The 15,945-nt window shown below is 41.7% G+C and overlaps 1 protein-coding gene across 3 annotated transcripts in view; it reads right to left on the bottom strand.

The window, feature by feature from the left end:
• The window catches only part of HECW2 (HECT, C2 and WW domain containing E3 ubiquitin protein ligase 2), a 423,985-nt gene that overhangs the window by 55,586 nt on the left and 352,454 nt on the right, over positions 1-15,945 (bottom strand). For all 3 annotated transcript variants that reach the window (XM_075179947.1, XM_075179946.1, XM_075179948.1), the window contains 2 exons: positions 7,455-7,607; positions 4,624-4,722 (listed from right to left, as the gene is read on the bottom strand). In XM_075179947.1, the coding sequence (XP_075036048.1) occupies positions 4,624-4,722; positions 7,455-7,607 (252 nt within the window). The remainder of the gene's footprint in view (positions 1-4,623; positions 4,723-7,454; positions 7,608-15,945) is intronic.

A 15,945-nucleotide genomic window follows, 5' to 3' on the forward strand; every position in this document is an offset into this window, starting at 1 on the left:
AATATAGTAGATCACGAAAGATTTCATTCACAAAACTTTGAAAAACGGCAGGGGCGTTACATAAGCCAAACGGCATCACTAGATATTCGTAATGGGCGTCCCATGTATTAAAAGCCGTCTTCCACTCATCCCCAGAGCGAATCTGGATCAAGTTGTAAGCTCCGCGTAGATCAAGTTTAGTGAAGATTTTCGCACCTTTAATGCGATCGAAGAGTTCGGTGATTAATGGAATGGGGTAGCGGTTTTTAATAGTGATGGCGTTCAGGCCTCTGTAGTCGATACAAGGACGGAGGGCTCCATCTTTTTTTTTTCACAAAGAAAATCCCGGCCCCGGCGGGTGAGGAGGAAGGTCTAATGAAGCCACGTTGCAGATTTTCCTTGATGTAGAGTGTAATAGCCTCTGTCTCGGGCAGTGAGAGCGGATAGACTCGGCCTCGAGGAGGAGTTTTCCCCGGAATGAGAGCGATGGGGCAATCCCAAGCTCGGTGGGGTGGTAGACGCTCAGAGGAGGCTTTAGAGAAGACATCCGAAAAGGAAGAATACTGGTGCGGTAAGATAACCGTAGTGGATTCTAAAGGAATCTGTGTGAAGCCGAGAGGCTTGACCGGGGTTAGACATTGGCGAGAGCATGCAGGGCCCCATGCAGTGATTTGTGATGAAGGCCAATCCAGATGGGGTGAATGTAGATGAAGCCATGGTAGACCTAGGATGATTGGGCTGATGGTCAGTGGGAGAACGAGAAAGGAAATCTTTTCCCAGTGGAGAGCCCCAACTTGCATGGAGATAGGTTTTGTTCGTCTAAGAATACTGCCATTAGGGAGACGGGAACCGTCAATGCCAGTAGTTGCCATGGGCTTTTTCAGCGGAACAGTGGGCAGCGCCAGTCTTGTAACTAGAGATTGTGACATAAAGTTCCCGGCTGCTCCTGAATCCAACAAGGCCTTGGACGACTTGGGCCCTGAAAGTAAATGTAAGGGGACAGGAAAAGAACATGTTAGGTCTGGAAAAGAAGTTGGAGAGGAAGTAAGAGTCCCTAGACTGACCTCTCCAGTGCAGGCTAGGGTTTGTCGTTTCCTGAACGTCAGGTACAAGAAGCCAGGAGGTGACCAGAATCTCCACAATATACACCAGAATCTCCACAATATAGGCATAGTTTATTCTTCATCCTTCTCTCTCTTTCATCCGGAGTTAAACGGGAGCGCCCCAGTTGCATAGGCTTGTCCGTAGATGTGGGTGGTTGAAAACGAGGAGCTAGACGAAAGGTAGACCGTCTAGGAAGGTCTTTCTCGGACGATCTTTCCCGAAGCCGAAGATCTACCCGGTTGCAGAGAGAAATTAGGGCATCAAAGGTGGGTGGCAATTCTTGAGAAGAGAGAGCATCCTTGATCTTATCTGACAGCCCTTGCCAAAAGGCAGCAACAAGAGCCTCATCATTCCACTGGAGCTCGGAAGATAGAGTCTGAAACTCAATAACGTATTGAGCCACAGAACGAGAATTTTGACGTAGTCTTAGGATGCTGGTAGCCACGGATGTCACTCGTCCTGGTTCATCAAAAATCCTCCTGAATGCCGAGGTGAAGGCTGAAACATCATTGAGGAGATCGTCATTATGTTCCCAAAGAGGAGAGGCCCATGCCAGGGCTTTTCCGGATAGGAAGGAGACCATATAAGCTACTTTTGACCTGGAAGTAGGAAAATTCTGAGGTAATAACTCTAATTGGATGGAGCACTGATTTAAAAACCCACGGCAAGAGTTAGGATCACCATCAAATTTGGAGGGTGTAGGCAAACGCAGAGAGGAAGCGGCTGTAGAAGGACCCTCGGCTGCTTGTGGTTGAGCAGCCGGCTGAGGCGTGGCCTCCTGTAATGCATCTAGACGGGTAGCCAGAGTTTGCAAACATTGCAAAAGTTGCATCTGAACTGCATCCTGACGCTCCACTTTTCCAACCAAGTGTTGAAGCATGTCCTTGGCGGAAGGTTCTCTATCAAGATCTGACATGGCTGGTCCTTAGTGTCACGTTACCAGAGAGACTTCAACTGGATCCTGATAGTTCAGCCGAGATTGACGTTACTTCAGCGAGGGGCGTGGAGTCTAACAAGTGAAAGGTGTTCACCAGTGATTCCCGCAAGGGAATATGGGCTTTTGCGGCTTCCACTTGCAGGTCGCGGTCCCCTGGAGAAGTTCTCAGCGAACCACAACAGACGGAGCGTAGAATCAGGTAGAAGTAGTACTGTCACTTGATAGTGGCGTTTAGCCGGGAAGTTTGGTAGCGTTGCCATTTGGGAGAGGGAATATAGCTGGGATGTTCAGCAACGTAGTCACTAGGGAGCTGGTTAGCAGGAAAAGATAGTGTCGCCACTTGGAAGTGCTTTCACTGGAATCTCTGCAGCGTAGCCACCTAGAGGTGAATTCCCCGGAGAGATGTAGCTTGGGAGCTGAAGAAATAGCAAAAACACAGGAGCTGTTTCCAATCTTAAAGTCAGGGACTGACTGAAAGAACCAGCATTGAGTTCTGGTCAGAGGAGGTAGATATAGTGCAGTTCCTATTGGACAGCCAATAGCGGGCAGTGAGAACACATAAAACAGTTAGACAGTTCTGCGCATGCGCAGAACCACTGAGCGCCGAACGGAGAGACAGCGCTGGATGGCTGCAGCAGCGTGGACCAGGTAAGTGAAAAAAAGAGAGAGTCTTGGTAGGGAAGGCCTCCGGGATCAGCGGACACACACTGTGTGACACTGTCTGAGTGCCTGTCTTTTGAGAAAAAGAGAAAAGTCAGAAAGGTCTGTACTTTGGGTTCATCCACACTTTGTGTTTTAGAGATATCCTCCAATCTATAAGTGTCTTACAATTCAGGCTCAGGGAACAACTCCCCTTCTTCCTATGAAGAAAGATCTGAATCAGAGAGAATAGGTAAAAAAATGTCTCAGGATTGTGGTGTTTACCTCTATTTCCCCTATGGGGAGCACAAAAAAGGTGTTCCAAGGAGGAAGAAGCCTTCGCCAGACCCTGAGCAGACTCAGGTAATGATAACGCCAGACCAGCCGCTGCCTGGAAAGCCACACAAGTGGATGTACAGGCTGTGAAGGCGAAATATGTGGTGCAATTTGAGAATGAAATCACTCACCTACCTCTTTCATCTGAGACATTACATGAGTGAGTTTGGCTATGGAAGATGTTAATGACTTAACCCACACCATCTCCTCCACGGCAGCAGATGCAGGCGCAGGAGAACGTTGAACACGGAACTTCGCCTAATATGCTGCACACAGGGCATCGGGGTCAGACTGTCCAAAATATAATTTTAGAATAACATTTGGCATAAGTATAATATGTTGTACAGACCTTCCAGCGGACCCTTTAGCCTTGGAAGTCCCTTTCTTTGTAATAGAGTAAGTTTTTTTTCTTTCACAAAGATAGCAACAAAAACTGACCCCACCTATAAAGGTGAAATGCTCCAGTAATCACTGAATGCTTATATATAAAGACAAATAGGTAATTTAGTTAGATAAACAGATTCTGAAACAAGTATACCCATAGAAAGTTAGAGAAAAGTAAACAGAAACAACGTTAAAGTCTATTTTGTTTCAATTAAAACCGATAGGGAACCAACAGGAAAGACAATCCAGTTTTGAAAAACTGCGCCACTGCTGAGGAAGCCTGTATTTTTTTAAACCCACAGTAGTGGAGAACCTAGTCAACAAATTCTTCTCTCTCTAACAGAGCTTCCTGTTCCCCCTGTAAACTCACTGTTCTGTCGCTAGCTCAGCCATTCTCTCTTTGTGACGTGGATCTTTCTGCCCACTACAAATCGTTCTCTTCCTAAGAAGGACTGCTCGTATTACCAAGGGGGAGGCTAACGACACTTGAGGCAGCTAATTCCACGTGAATTAAACTGAAGCTAGCTCCACATGGATGGGCCTATATAGATGTGCTACAATCTGCATAACTTAACTATTGAAGTGCCCTAGCTTCAGGTCATCCTGCTATACCTCCATAATCACAGTGTCCCCAAATACAAATTTCTGCTGATATGTTTCACATCATTACAGGCATATAAACAATATATTAAGCACAAATGTTGGTGAATAAAGGGTGTAGCTAGAAACATCAAGGCCCCATAGCAAAATGAATCATCATATAGCCATGCCCACAATCATATTTTTTACAGCATTATCGCATTCTTGCCTACTTTGGGGTGTCTTCCTCCAGGAGATCCCGGAAGAGGGGTGTGATGAGAGGGCGGAAGGGGGCGGGACATGGCGAATCTTGTCATTTTGGCCAGTCGGGGACAGGATGCGGGAGCATTGCCTACACTTCCGGGAGTCCGGGAGACATACCCAAAGTTTGAAAGTCTCCTGGACATTCGGGGAGAGTAGACAAGTATGCATTATTGCCGTAGGAATGCATTTTGAAGATTTTGTAAATGATTCCTCCCTGTGTAGTAAATTGTTAAACATTTTTGACATTTTTGCATGTACCTTACAACTTTTTTTGCAACTAATATTCTTTTGAACTATAACATGAACACAACAAATGTCCATTTGGTTTAAAGCACCAGATTTCAATTGTGTAAATGTCAACATTTCTTTGTCACTGAAAAGTGCACCAACTATGAACTCACATTCTAAGAAGAGCTTTATAAAATGGACGTGTGAAGAAAGCATCTAATAAGTACTGATGTATAAGTGCAAGTCCCAGGATGCGACCGCTGAATCTAAACCTGAAATACAAAGACAATATTTAATTTTAAATGCATATTATTGGATATGTACCTTTGCAAATGGAAAGCTTCAGACCGAAAAAAATAAAAATGAAGAATGTATTAAAATGTATTTATTATTATTGTAGGTTTGTAAGGCGCCACAGTGCTTTGCAATGCCAGACAGTGGGAAAACAGGACATGCATTAAACTTGGATAAAATCCAAATGTAGACAAAATAAATACATACATAAAAACAAATGGTAGGGAGGGTCCTGCTTGTGAGAGAGCTTACATTCTAATTGGAAGAGGGCAGAGCTGAAACAAAATTTGTGGTTCAAAGTGGAGATTGTGACAGTTACGAGGGTGCATTAGTGTGGGCAATATAGGTGGGAATCGGGTCAGTTATAATAAAAAGACCAGTTTTCAGGGAGTGTTTAAAGACTTGAAGTCTGTGATAGAGACAGATCGGCATGGTAGGAAATTGTATCAGTGGGTAGTAGAACAGGAGAGTGAGTAATCTGAATTGGATTCTGGGGGACACTGAGAGAATGTGTAATGATTGACAAAAGTGGTGTGGCAGATGTGAGCCGCGACAGCGGAAGATAAGCCTTGCTGTAGCATTTAAAGTTGGACTGAAGCAGGGATAGGTAGGCAAGGGGAATGCAGATAGGAGGAGGGTTTAGTAAAGAATGGGCAGCACAGTTGTTATCACTGCTGCCTTGTAGTGTTGCGTTCATGTGTTTGATTCCTACCCTGGCCATAGCAGTTTAGACTTGTATGTTTTCCCCGTGTTTGTCCAAAAACATTAATTGGGATTTGACAAATATGGATTCTATTGTGTGGTAGGGAATTTAGACTGCAAACTCCAATGGGGCAGCACGGTGGCGTAGTGGTTAGCATCTCTGCCTGACAGCAGGGGTCATGAGTTCAATTCCCGACCATGCCATGGCCTTATCTGGAGTTTGTATGTTCTCCCCGTGTTTCTCCCCGTGTTTGCGTGGGTTTCCTCCGGGTGCTCCGGTTTCCTCCCACACTCCAAAAAAAACATACTGGTAGGTTAATTGGCTGCTAACAAATTGACCCTAGTCTGTCTGTCTGTCTGTGTGTGTATGTGTGTGTGTGCGTGTGTGTTAGGGAATTTAGACTGCAAGCCCCAATGGGGCAGGGACTGATGTGAGTGAGATCTCTGTACAGCGCTGCGGAATTAGTGGCGCTATATAAATAAATGATGATGACTAATTCCATAGAATATCGCAGAGGGCACCAAAGATGACTGACTCTCTCTCTACAACAATGTAAAGAGCTTTGAGTCCTATTGGGAGAAAGGTATTATATAAATAAAGAATTCTAATTATTATAGTCAAGGCGGTATATGATGAGAGTGCTTTGGTAGCATCCTGAGTATCTTATAAGGCCAAATTGTGGCAATATTTCTAAGGAGGAGGCGACAGGAGAGAAAGTGAGACTGAATGTGACGAATAAAGTAGAGACCAGAATCAAGTGTGAAACCAAGGTAGCGTGTTCAGGAAAGTAATGAAATTATCCTATTGATGACTATGAGGGAGTTTTGAGAGGAGGTGGTGATTCTGGGAAGAGGGAAGATGATAAATCTGTTCTGGACATGTCGACCATTAGGTAGCATATATCCATGTGGAGATAGCAAAGAGACAGATGGGTACACAAAATAGTACAGAAAGGGAGAGATCAGGGGAGAAGAGGTAGATTTGGGTGTCCGAATGAGTGAATTACTGAATTAGTTAACGATGAGAAAAGGTGTGAGAAAAGCAGAAGGCAGAGAACAAAACCTTGTGGGACCCCAACAGATTGAGTGGGGGGCAGGATGTGCCAGAGGTAGAGACAAAAAATCAGCAGTTAAAATAGGTTGGAAGTGAACCAGAATAAAACTGTATGATGAAGACAAATGGACCAAAGGCTGTATAGGCGAATTTAGCAGAGAGGTCCAGGAGGATCAGTATGGAGAAGTGTCTCATATAAACTGTTATTTTTTCTGTCTATAATGTTACTCTATTATTAAGAACAACATTTCACTACTGTTATAGGAACCCTGTCTAAACTACTATGTTTAGTAATGAATGAGCTAGTATTAGCGGCAGTACAGAGGCTTAGCACTACTGCCTCATAGTATTGGGGCCATGAGTTCAATTCCCAACCATGGCTTTAGCTGTATGGAGTTTATATGTTCTCCCTGTGTTTGCGTGGGGTTCCACCCTCTGCTCCGATTTCCTCCCACACTCCAAAAACATACTGGTAGGTTATTTGGCTTCTTTAAATTGACCCTAGTCTCTCCCTCTCTATCTCTGTGTGTGCATGTTAGGGAATTTAGACTGTAAGCTCCAATGGGGCAGGGACTGATCTGAGAGTGTGTTCTGTACAGTGCTGCGGAATTAGTGGAAGCTTCTTTGTGTAGTGATAGTTAGACCCTACTTGACATTTTCTCAGCTCTACTGCGGTTGAATATTTTAATTTAATCTCTGCAACGTGATTTTCTTTGTGTGTTACCCAATTCCTACTTTGTACATCCATCATTTAAATTTTACTTGTGTGGCGCATCCTCATAAATTCACTGTGCAAGGGTTGGAATTTACTGTATATCACATGTGGTTGTCCTATTAAAGCCAGATAACTCTTGGATTCCTCTCTCAATGCTATTTCTTATCATTATCAGCATACAGTCTGTAGTTATGTCTGTTTTTAGAATACAAAAAAAATTCCATAATAAGAAAACTTACCATTCGTGATGATTGTCAACAAATGCAGACATTGGACTTATTTGTACTGTGTAAGTGTCATTTGCAGAATATTCAAATAAACCATAATATGGGTTAAATAACTCTCTAGACACGAGAAAGAAAAATTCCCTAGATGGTCCACTATAATCCAACCTTTGAATACAAGAAAAAAGAAATAGATTAATTGACTGACTTCTGTGTTATCAATACAGTGTATTAAACTAAAACAAAATAATTGGTATTAATTACTGATTTATTTTCCATTGAAATTAGCTAGATGCCTCTACTGGCAATACTTGAAATCTAAAGTTAAGTGAACCTACTTAAAGGGAGAGTGTCATGATTTTTATATGTTATATGTTTTTAAAGATAGGATGGAGACATGGGGCATGGGGCAGAACTACCTCAGTTGCATGCAATGCAGTGGCTACGGAACCCCACTCATCTCCGGGCCCCACTTTTAAAGAACGATGCCAAATGTGAAAAACACATCGGATGTGGCAGAGGACATTGAGGTGGCGTGAAAGATTTCATAAGAGGCCCAATCAATATCAGCTGGAGTATCCAGAGGCAACGCTTTTGGCTGTTTTCTACCAAGCACTGGTAACAGGTAAGTCTTCCATATCCATCTATGTGCCAGTTCCAGGCCTCATCCCAGCAACCAAGGAGTGTAGAAGGCCATTTGAGTAATACTCAACTTCAGGCTCCTGGTTCTTCCAGTCAACTACTATTAAAATGAGGTACAGGCGTTTGGGGTGAAGAATATTTTTCCTCTCCTTGGCCAAGTATTTCAGACACCCTTCTCCCCATCTGTAACGTGTGCAACTGGTGTTTCTTCTGCCGCTGTGGTCATGAAGAGGTGATTCGCCCAGGTACAGCTAGAGGACGAAACCATTACCCAGTATGCCAATGCCTTGCAGGAATTGATGACAAATATGAAGAGACGGGACACCAAAGGACTCCAAGCTTCTGGAGAGTTAGAGACCCTGTTGAGGGACCAATAAGCCATAGCACTTGACAACATTCTCTTAAGCCAGATCCTGTTAAACAAGTTCTCGATGGATGCAATGCTGACCTTTCATCTGGTGCAAATGTACGCCATACTGCGGAGCCAGGATGACAATACTCAGCCCCTATGCAGTTCCAGAAGAGTGGGTATAGTCAGCTGGGAAGAGCATCAGGGAAGAAGTGAGCCCATTGGAAAGCTGCATGAGTTAAGTGATTCAGAGGCAGCAACCAAAGAAAAGCTCACCCACTTGAAGCAGAAATCAACACAGCAAAGGCAGAAGAGGAGTTGGGATAGGAGGCCCAGAAGGCAGTGTGCAGAAGAAGTTCTGTGTTGGAGGTGTGGACAGATGAGATACTTCCCCCAGCAATGCCAAGATACAGCTGCACCGAAACCTTTAAGCTTGAATCTTTTGCGATCAGGGTACAGACTGCGGGAGCAGAAGACGAAGGATTCATCTTTATTTCTGCAGAGTTGATTGGGGAGTGTCAAATTGTTGTAGAAATATTAGGATTGAAGGCACAGTAGTGTCTCCAGGACACAAGGTCGCCACCGTAATGGACTAGTGTTTCCAACCGCACAACTCTCATTTAGAAAGGACGAAGACCAGCGCCTGGGTGACTTGGACAGAGGCCAATAGTCTTCCCCCATTCCTGTGATTGGTGTCATGTGGATAAATATATTGAGTTCTGGGGACAGCCATTAGGACAAAATGGTATAATTTTAATGACAAGCTCAGCCTCAATAATGGTCTAGTCAGCATGGACGCTAAATATATTCCGTGACCTTGGCAAATTGCTCTATCAAGAGAAGGGACCCAGCAAAAGGAAGCAGTTTCTATTCAGCAACCATTATAGGTTATCTTGCAGCAAATGGTGTGGTGTTGTTAACAAATTAAGGATGATGCTGGAACTCTGTGACTTATCTGGACCATCTACTGACTGAGCTTAGAGATTCCATCCTGCAAAGATAGGGTACGAATATCCAATGGTGAAAATCCAGACAGAAATAATACTGACATGAAAATCCCGATAGCGTAAATACTGACATGGAGAAAATACATAGTCTAAATCAGTGATGGGCAAACTTTTTCAGGAGCGGGCCAAATAAAAAAGAAAAACTTTAGGCGGGCCAATATAATTTATTAAAAAACTCAAATATCGAAATATATAATAGAAATTTTTTGAATGGGACGGGAGGGTGTTATATAGCAGTGTTACCTCTATAAGTGCAGCAATCGTACAGAAACAGCATTTCAGCAGGTTGTTGCAGATCCGTCTTTCTGGTGAGCCACTAACTGACAACACAGCAGCCAATCGAAATCCGCCTTAGTATATGGCCCAGCCCATCTCTTCTCACATGACTTTCAGCCATTAGGGGGCGGGCAGGTGTTTGAGTGATTGACATACGAAGTGTCCTTTTAGGAAGGAGGATGAAGTGTAATGGAGGAAATAGCTGGGAAGGCATAACAATGAAGGTTCTGACACACAGGCTCGGCCCTAATAATTTTATGCATATTTGAATGAAATTTTTTAAAATATTGGCGGGCCGGATAGAACCTCTAAGTGAGCCGGATCTGGCCCGCGGGCCGTAGTTTGCCCATCATTGGTCTAAATAGCTACTTGGAGAAAATATCAACACGTATAAAATACAGACAGTGTGATTGCCGACAGTGAAAATGCAGATAGTCACACTGCCGGCATTAAAGCGGCAAAGCGTGTGGGTCCGGATTCGACCCTCTGGCAGTAATCAGGGAAAAATATAAATAAATAAATAAATGCTAAATAAAAAAAGCGTATCCAGCGACACCTGATGAATGATCTGTGTCAGACCTATGCAGAAGTCCCAGACCACCCCATATTACCCCCAAGACAACAAATCATGCAAGCGGTTCAACAAGATGATGCTGCAGATTCTTAGGAATCTGGAGGTAGACCAGGAATGACGATGTAAACAGGAAGGTGATCCAGCGCTAATGAGCAATACTGTATATGGGTTTCCTGTGTGTCAAATAATTCTTACAATTGTCGACTGCACAAACTGTTATAGATGACAAAATAGGGTGCATAATGCCAGATGAAGTCTATATTATTTAAATAGTTTATCTGATTGGTTAGTCAAAAATACCATACATTTGATCATCATAACAACATATTGGGTGAAAAATTCTAATGCATCGGGTTTGATATCCACAGTCCAAAGTTCCTTTGTTGGAGATAAACTTCTAACATAAATGTTCCAAAGAGAAATAAGGGTTGTGCCCAAATGCTTGCAGTCTCAATGGTAAAGGATAGACTCCTAATTGTAGACATTCCAAGTAGATTAGAAGAAGACAGACTGGTCTGTGCGGGATGAAGTGTTGGCCGCTTGCTGTGAGATCACCAGTGTGTGTTCCGCTGTGGAACGCACTTCACTGCTTCCTGTGTTGACTGAGAGTGTCGAGAAATGTGGGTGTGCCTCACCGTTTTTTTTATCAAATGACTTTCTCAAGGGATGTAAAGTTATGTCCATAGGTTCCTGCTAAATATATCGGCTTTATGCAAACCTGGTGATTCTAATTGGTAGTGATAGTTGCAGTGAACCTCCTAGTCATATCATTGTGTGTGGTCTCCTAATTACGATCAATAGGCTTGATGTGAGAAGTGTCCATTACCCGAAAGCATTCCTAGGTGTTTAAATTAATTCTATTCTCATGAAAATAATATTAGCATAATCAATAAAAACAATAAAGCCAAAATGGCTCACCTTGATATAAATAAAAATAACAATAATATATACATGATATATAATTTACAACAGAAAGAATCCCCTAAGAAGAATTGCTTGCTCATTGCTATAGGACTTTTATATCAGGTACAGATATCTCCATTTTCTAATGTTCATGTAAACAAATTATTCAGTCTTGTTAAAAGCTTGAGTTATCATTATGTATCTCAGAATTAGAATTAGCCTTTTTATTCTATCGTTGATTACATGCACACAAAAAAAATAAAAGAATAATTTAGGTGTCAAACATTCTATGACTTTGATAATGATGGTGCATTCTAATGATCATAGTTGTGATGCCATTGGCCGATATTGGGACAATGAATGGTTGAAATAACCTAGGGAAGTGTTACAAGGGTACAACTGATCATTGGGCCCTGTATTGAGAGAGTGTGATTGGAGATATCAGACATGTGTATAGACATATACACACACGTGACCATATATGTATCTACATCCATAAACATACATCCACTCATATGTGTATCAATATAGCCACACATATATAGCTCTTTGTACTCTACTTTGGTTAATAGTAGCTCATCTATTTTCTGCTAATGGATCTCTAATAGTTTATGTTATGGACCCTTTCGGACAGAAACCTTTAGAGGTACCGGCTAGCTATTGAGACAATGGAGGCTAGAGGTCTATAATCACCAGTTTCTATGGTACCAGGTATTCCCCTGTCTTTTCAGGTAGGGTACTGGCCTGGCCCACCCCATTTGGCTTCCAAATTCAGAAGGGTTTGGGCTGGTGACAAGATGGTATGACCGAAGATTCCAGGGATGTACCACAAATTCCTCCTTTGAATCTAAACATAGCTAAGGACCTCAAAATCTACGTTCAGTCTGTTAGGTGTTAATGTTTGTAATTTGTAGATCCATATAATTTCTTCCTTGTTGATCTTTTGAGCGAATTTGTCCCCTCTCCAATCTTTTTGTACTGTTTTTATAGCTATAAATGATCAAAAGGTTAGATCCTGATTGTGTTTTAGTTTGAAATGCTGTGACATGTTGTGAATCTCTAAACCTTTCTTTATATTGCATATGTGTTCTCTTAAGTGTACACACAAGGGTCTTGTTCGTCCTATATATTTTTAATGACAAGGATATTCTAGGAGATAAATAAAGTTTTTTCAGTCACATGTTAAGAAGTCTTTGATGGTATATTGAACTTCTGTGTTGTTCGATTATGTCAAATTCAGCTGTCTGTAAGTGTGAATGGGTGCATCATCAAGGTGCGAATGTTTACCTTTTGGAATTGTTGGTCCTGGTTTCAGTTTCTTATTACACTGGTATTTGTTTTCCCTTTAATCCCAAATTTGTATCATAATACCTTTTTCTTTTTAATTTGAATGATTTCCAATTCTTTTTTGTCTAATCTATTCTTGATTAAATTTTCTAATATTGTATAGTCATTATGAATTTTGAAGGGTTATAGTGAAAGGTCTAGATTTGTGCTAGCTTCATCTAATTGTTTTAGTTTCTGTGATCTCATATCTATTAATAGTTCTATCAACTTTAGGGAACATTGTTTAAGGATATCTTGCCACTTTTGCATGAATGATGGGTTATCTAAATGGTGTGTGGGGTTTTTCTTGATGACTAGTCCTTTGAGTATATACATCAGTTCAAATTGATGAAACAGAAGTTTAATATACCATCTAAGACTTCTTAACATGTGACTCAAAAAATGTTATTTATCTCCTAGAATGTCCTTGTCTTATACAATACATAGGACGAACAACAAGACCCTTGTTTGTAAGCTTAAGTGAACACACACGCAATATAAAGAAAGGTTTAGAGACTCACAACGTGTCACATCATTTCAAACTAAAACACAATCAGGATTCAACGTTTTCATTATTTATAGCTATAAAAACAGTACAAAAAGACTGGAGAGGTGACTAATTCGCTAAAAAGATAAACAAGGAAGAAATTATATGGAGCTCCGAATTACAAACATTTACACCTAACAGACTGAACATAGATTTTGAGGTCTTTAGCTATGTTTAGATTCAGAGGAGAAATTTGTGGTATATATCCTGGAATATCATCTTTTCACCAGCCCAAACCCTTCTGAATTTGTAAGCCAAATGGGGTGATTATAGACCTCTAACCTCCATTGTCTCAATAACTAGCCGGAGACCACACACAATGATATGACTAGAAGGTTCACTGAAATTATCACCACCCAATTAGAATCACCAGGTTTGCATAAAGCCGATATATCTAGCATGAACCTATGGACACAACTTTACAACTTGAGAAGGTCACCTGATGACAAAACCCAAAACCGGTGAGTCACGCCCACATTTCTCGACACTCTCAGCCGACACAGGAAGCAGTGAAGTGCGTTCCACAGCGAAACACACGCTGGTGATCTCACAGCAAGCACTTCATCCCGCACAGACCAATCTGTCTTCTTGTAATGTACTTGGAATGTCTACAATTGGGAGTCTATCCTTATTTACCATGGAGACTGCAAGTATTTGGGCACAGCCCTTATATCTGTTTGGAACATTTATGTTAGACGTCTATCTCCAACAAAAGAACTTTGGACTGTGGATATCAACCCCAATGCATTAGCATTTTTCACCCAATATGTTGTTATGATGATCAAATGTATGGTATTTTTGGCTAACCAATCGGATAAACTATTTGAACACTATAGACTCCATCTGGCATTATTCACCCTATTTTGTCATCTATAACAGTTTGTGCAGACATCAATTGTAAGAATTATTTGACACACAGGAAACCCATATAGAGTATTGCTCATTAGCGCTGGATCATCATCCTGTTTACTTTTCAATATTTACAAGGTTTGAATCAGCTTGTACAATACAATCCAGCTGCTCTGGCAAGACACCTGCTGGAATCCTCACCTGTGTGCATCTCGTATACATTTTACAGCAATGACAATGGCCTGAGTCTGTGCAAGAGGTAGTTTAGGTCTACAGTAACAGAGTGCACCACACCATAGAATACTCACCTAATTTATCTTGTTTGGCTGCCCAGGGAAGGAGTTGCAAGATTTGTTGCTGGCCATTACCAAGGACCAGAGTAGAGATGGTGAGATGAGAAGTCCAGGTGCCAGAGGAAAAAAACAGTGTGCCAGCGGAGATGATCAAGAAGCATAAAACCAGCTGGAGTCTATGTCGAGCGACACATGCAAAAGCGCTATCACTATGCCCCTGGCAGTCTCCTACCAAGCGGTGGGAACAGGTAAGTCTTCCTGCCACCCTTAATGGGCCAGTGCGGACACCCCTCAGTGTAATGGATTCCCATAATACCTTAGTCCTTGGTAGGCCCTTTGCACTTGCCTTGTACCTTGAGATTTTTATGTTGTTGTTTACATATTGTTTTTATTGTACTGCACTGCTGTTGTTCTCACTGCATTGTTAGTCTAGTCTGCAACAAGGTAGTAGCCGTTAGGTCTGTGTAGGCAGGTTATTATAGGATTTAGATATCCCAGTTGCAGTGTAGGTATTCTGCAACACAGTGAGGATTGTTGGCTATGACCCTGTACCCTTCAGCGGTCCCCTATGTGTAGGATGGAAGGCCATTTATTTGGTACTCCACTGCAGCTGCCTGGTTCTTCCAGCTGGCTAAAAATAAAACAAGTTCCAGGCTTTCCTCATCTTGTTCCATGCCTTTGAGATGAAGAATACCTTTCCTCATCTTGGCCAAGTGTCTTCATCCCCATCTTTAATGTGCACCTCTTAATTTGTGTTTCTTCTGCTGCTGCAGATTCTGTCCAGCAAGTGCAAGGGAGATACAAATGAGGATCCTGCAGGTGGTGGGGTAAGTCAACATTGCTGGTGCACTTTCATACATATAAGTTAATTTTATCCTCTGTAGCTACAGAATGTGACTGCTCCCTGAATAAGTCAGTGTGCAGATAGATTAATTGGATGGAAATGCTTTTTTCTGGGCCCACTAGAGAAAAATAAGTACATCTAATAGCTATCTGCAAGGGTGACCCAATGACTTTGGAATACGCCCCGAAGCACTGCATTCGACCGGCTCCATGGATATGGAGAGCTTGGCATAACAGGCAACTGTTAGGAACATTCTATTAGAGAGAATATCTATCAGACAATTTAAAACAGCAGGCATATTTACAAAATAAATGATTTGGGGATAGCTGCCAGAAAAAAATGTATAATAGTATGGGCATATGTGAATAGATGCAAAAACATGGCAATACATCTATTTATATAGTGTCTGTTTACAAAAAAACTGTTAACATACAAGGATAAAGTATGAAATAAATTAAAAGGCATGGAATAAAAACAAATATTTTGATAAGTAAAGGACAAACAAAACTAAAGGATAATGTCAATGTAAAGAGCTTACAACCAAAATAGGTAAAAGGGAATACCATCAAAAACACCAGGTGACGCTAAACAGAAAATAAAACTGTTTAGAGTGCAAGAGGTTTGATACTGGACCACCTAACACTTTCTTGTTTTAAGTGCTGTTACAGAAGGGTTTTGAGGTATTGAGAATTATTTATTGCTGTATATGGAGGGGTTGGAAGGTCCTTTGGTGGAAGCAGTGTGGGAAAATTAAAACTGTGTTGTTATGCAAAAGTAGAACAATCCCATCAAAGCTAGGAAGTTGGTTTGGTGTATCTTGTTTGAATATTTCTGAGATGAGTGGGTGCATAACAGTATATAGCAATGAAGGACAGTCACAAGTTTTGGACCTGATT

Source organism: Mixophyes fleayi, chromosome 7, assembly GCF_038048845.1.
Source record: "Mixophyes fleayi isolate aMixFle1 chromosome 7, aMixFle1.hap1, whole genome shotgun sequence".
Lineage (NCBI taxonomy): Eukaryota > Metazoa > Chordata > Amphibia > Anura > Limnodynastidae > Mixophyes > Mixophyes fleayi.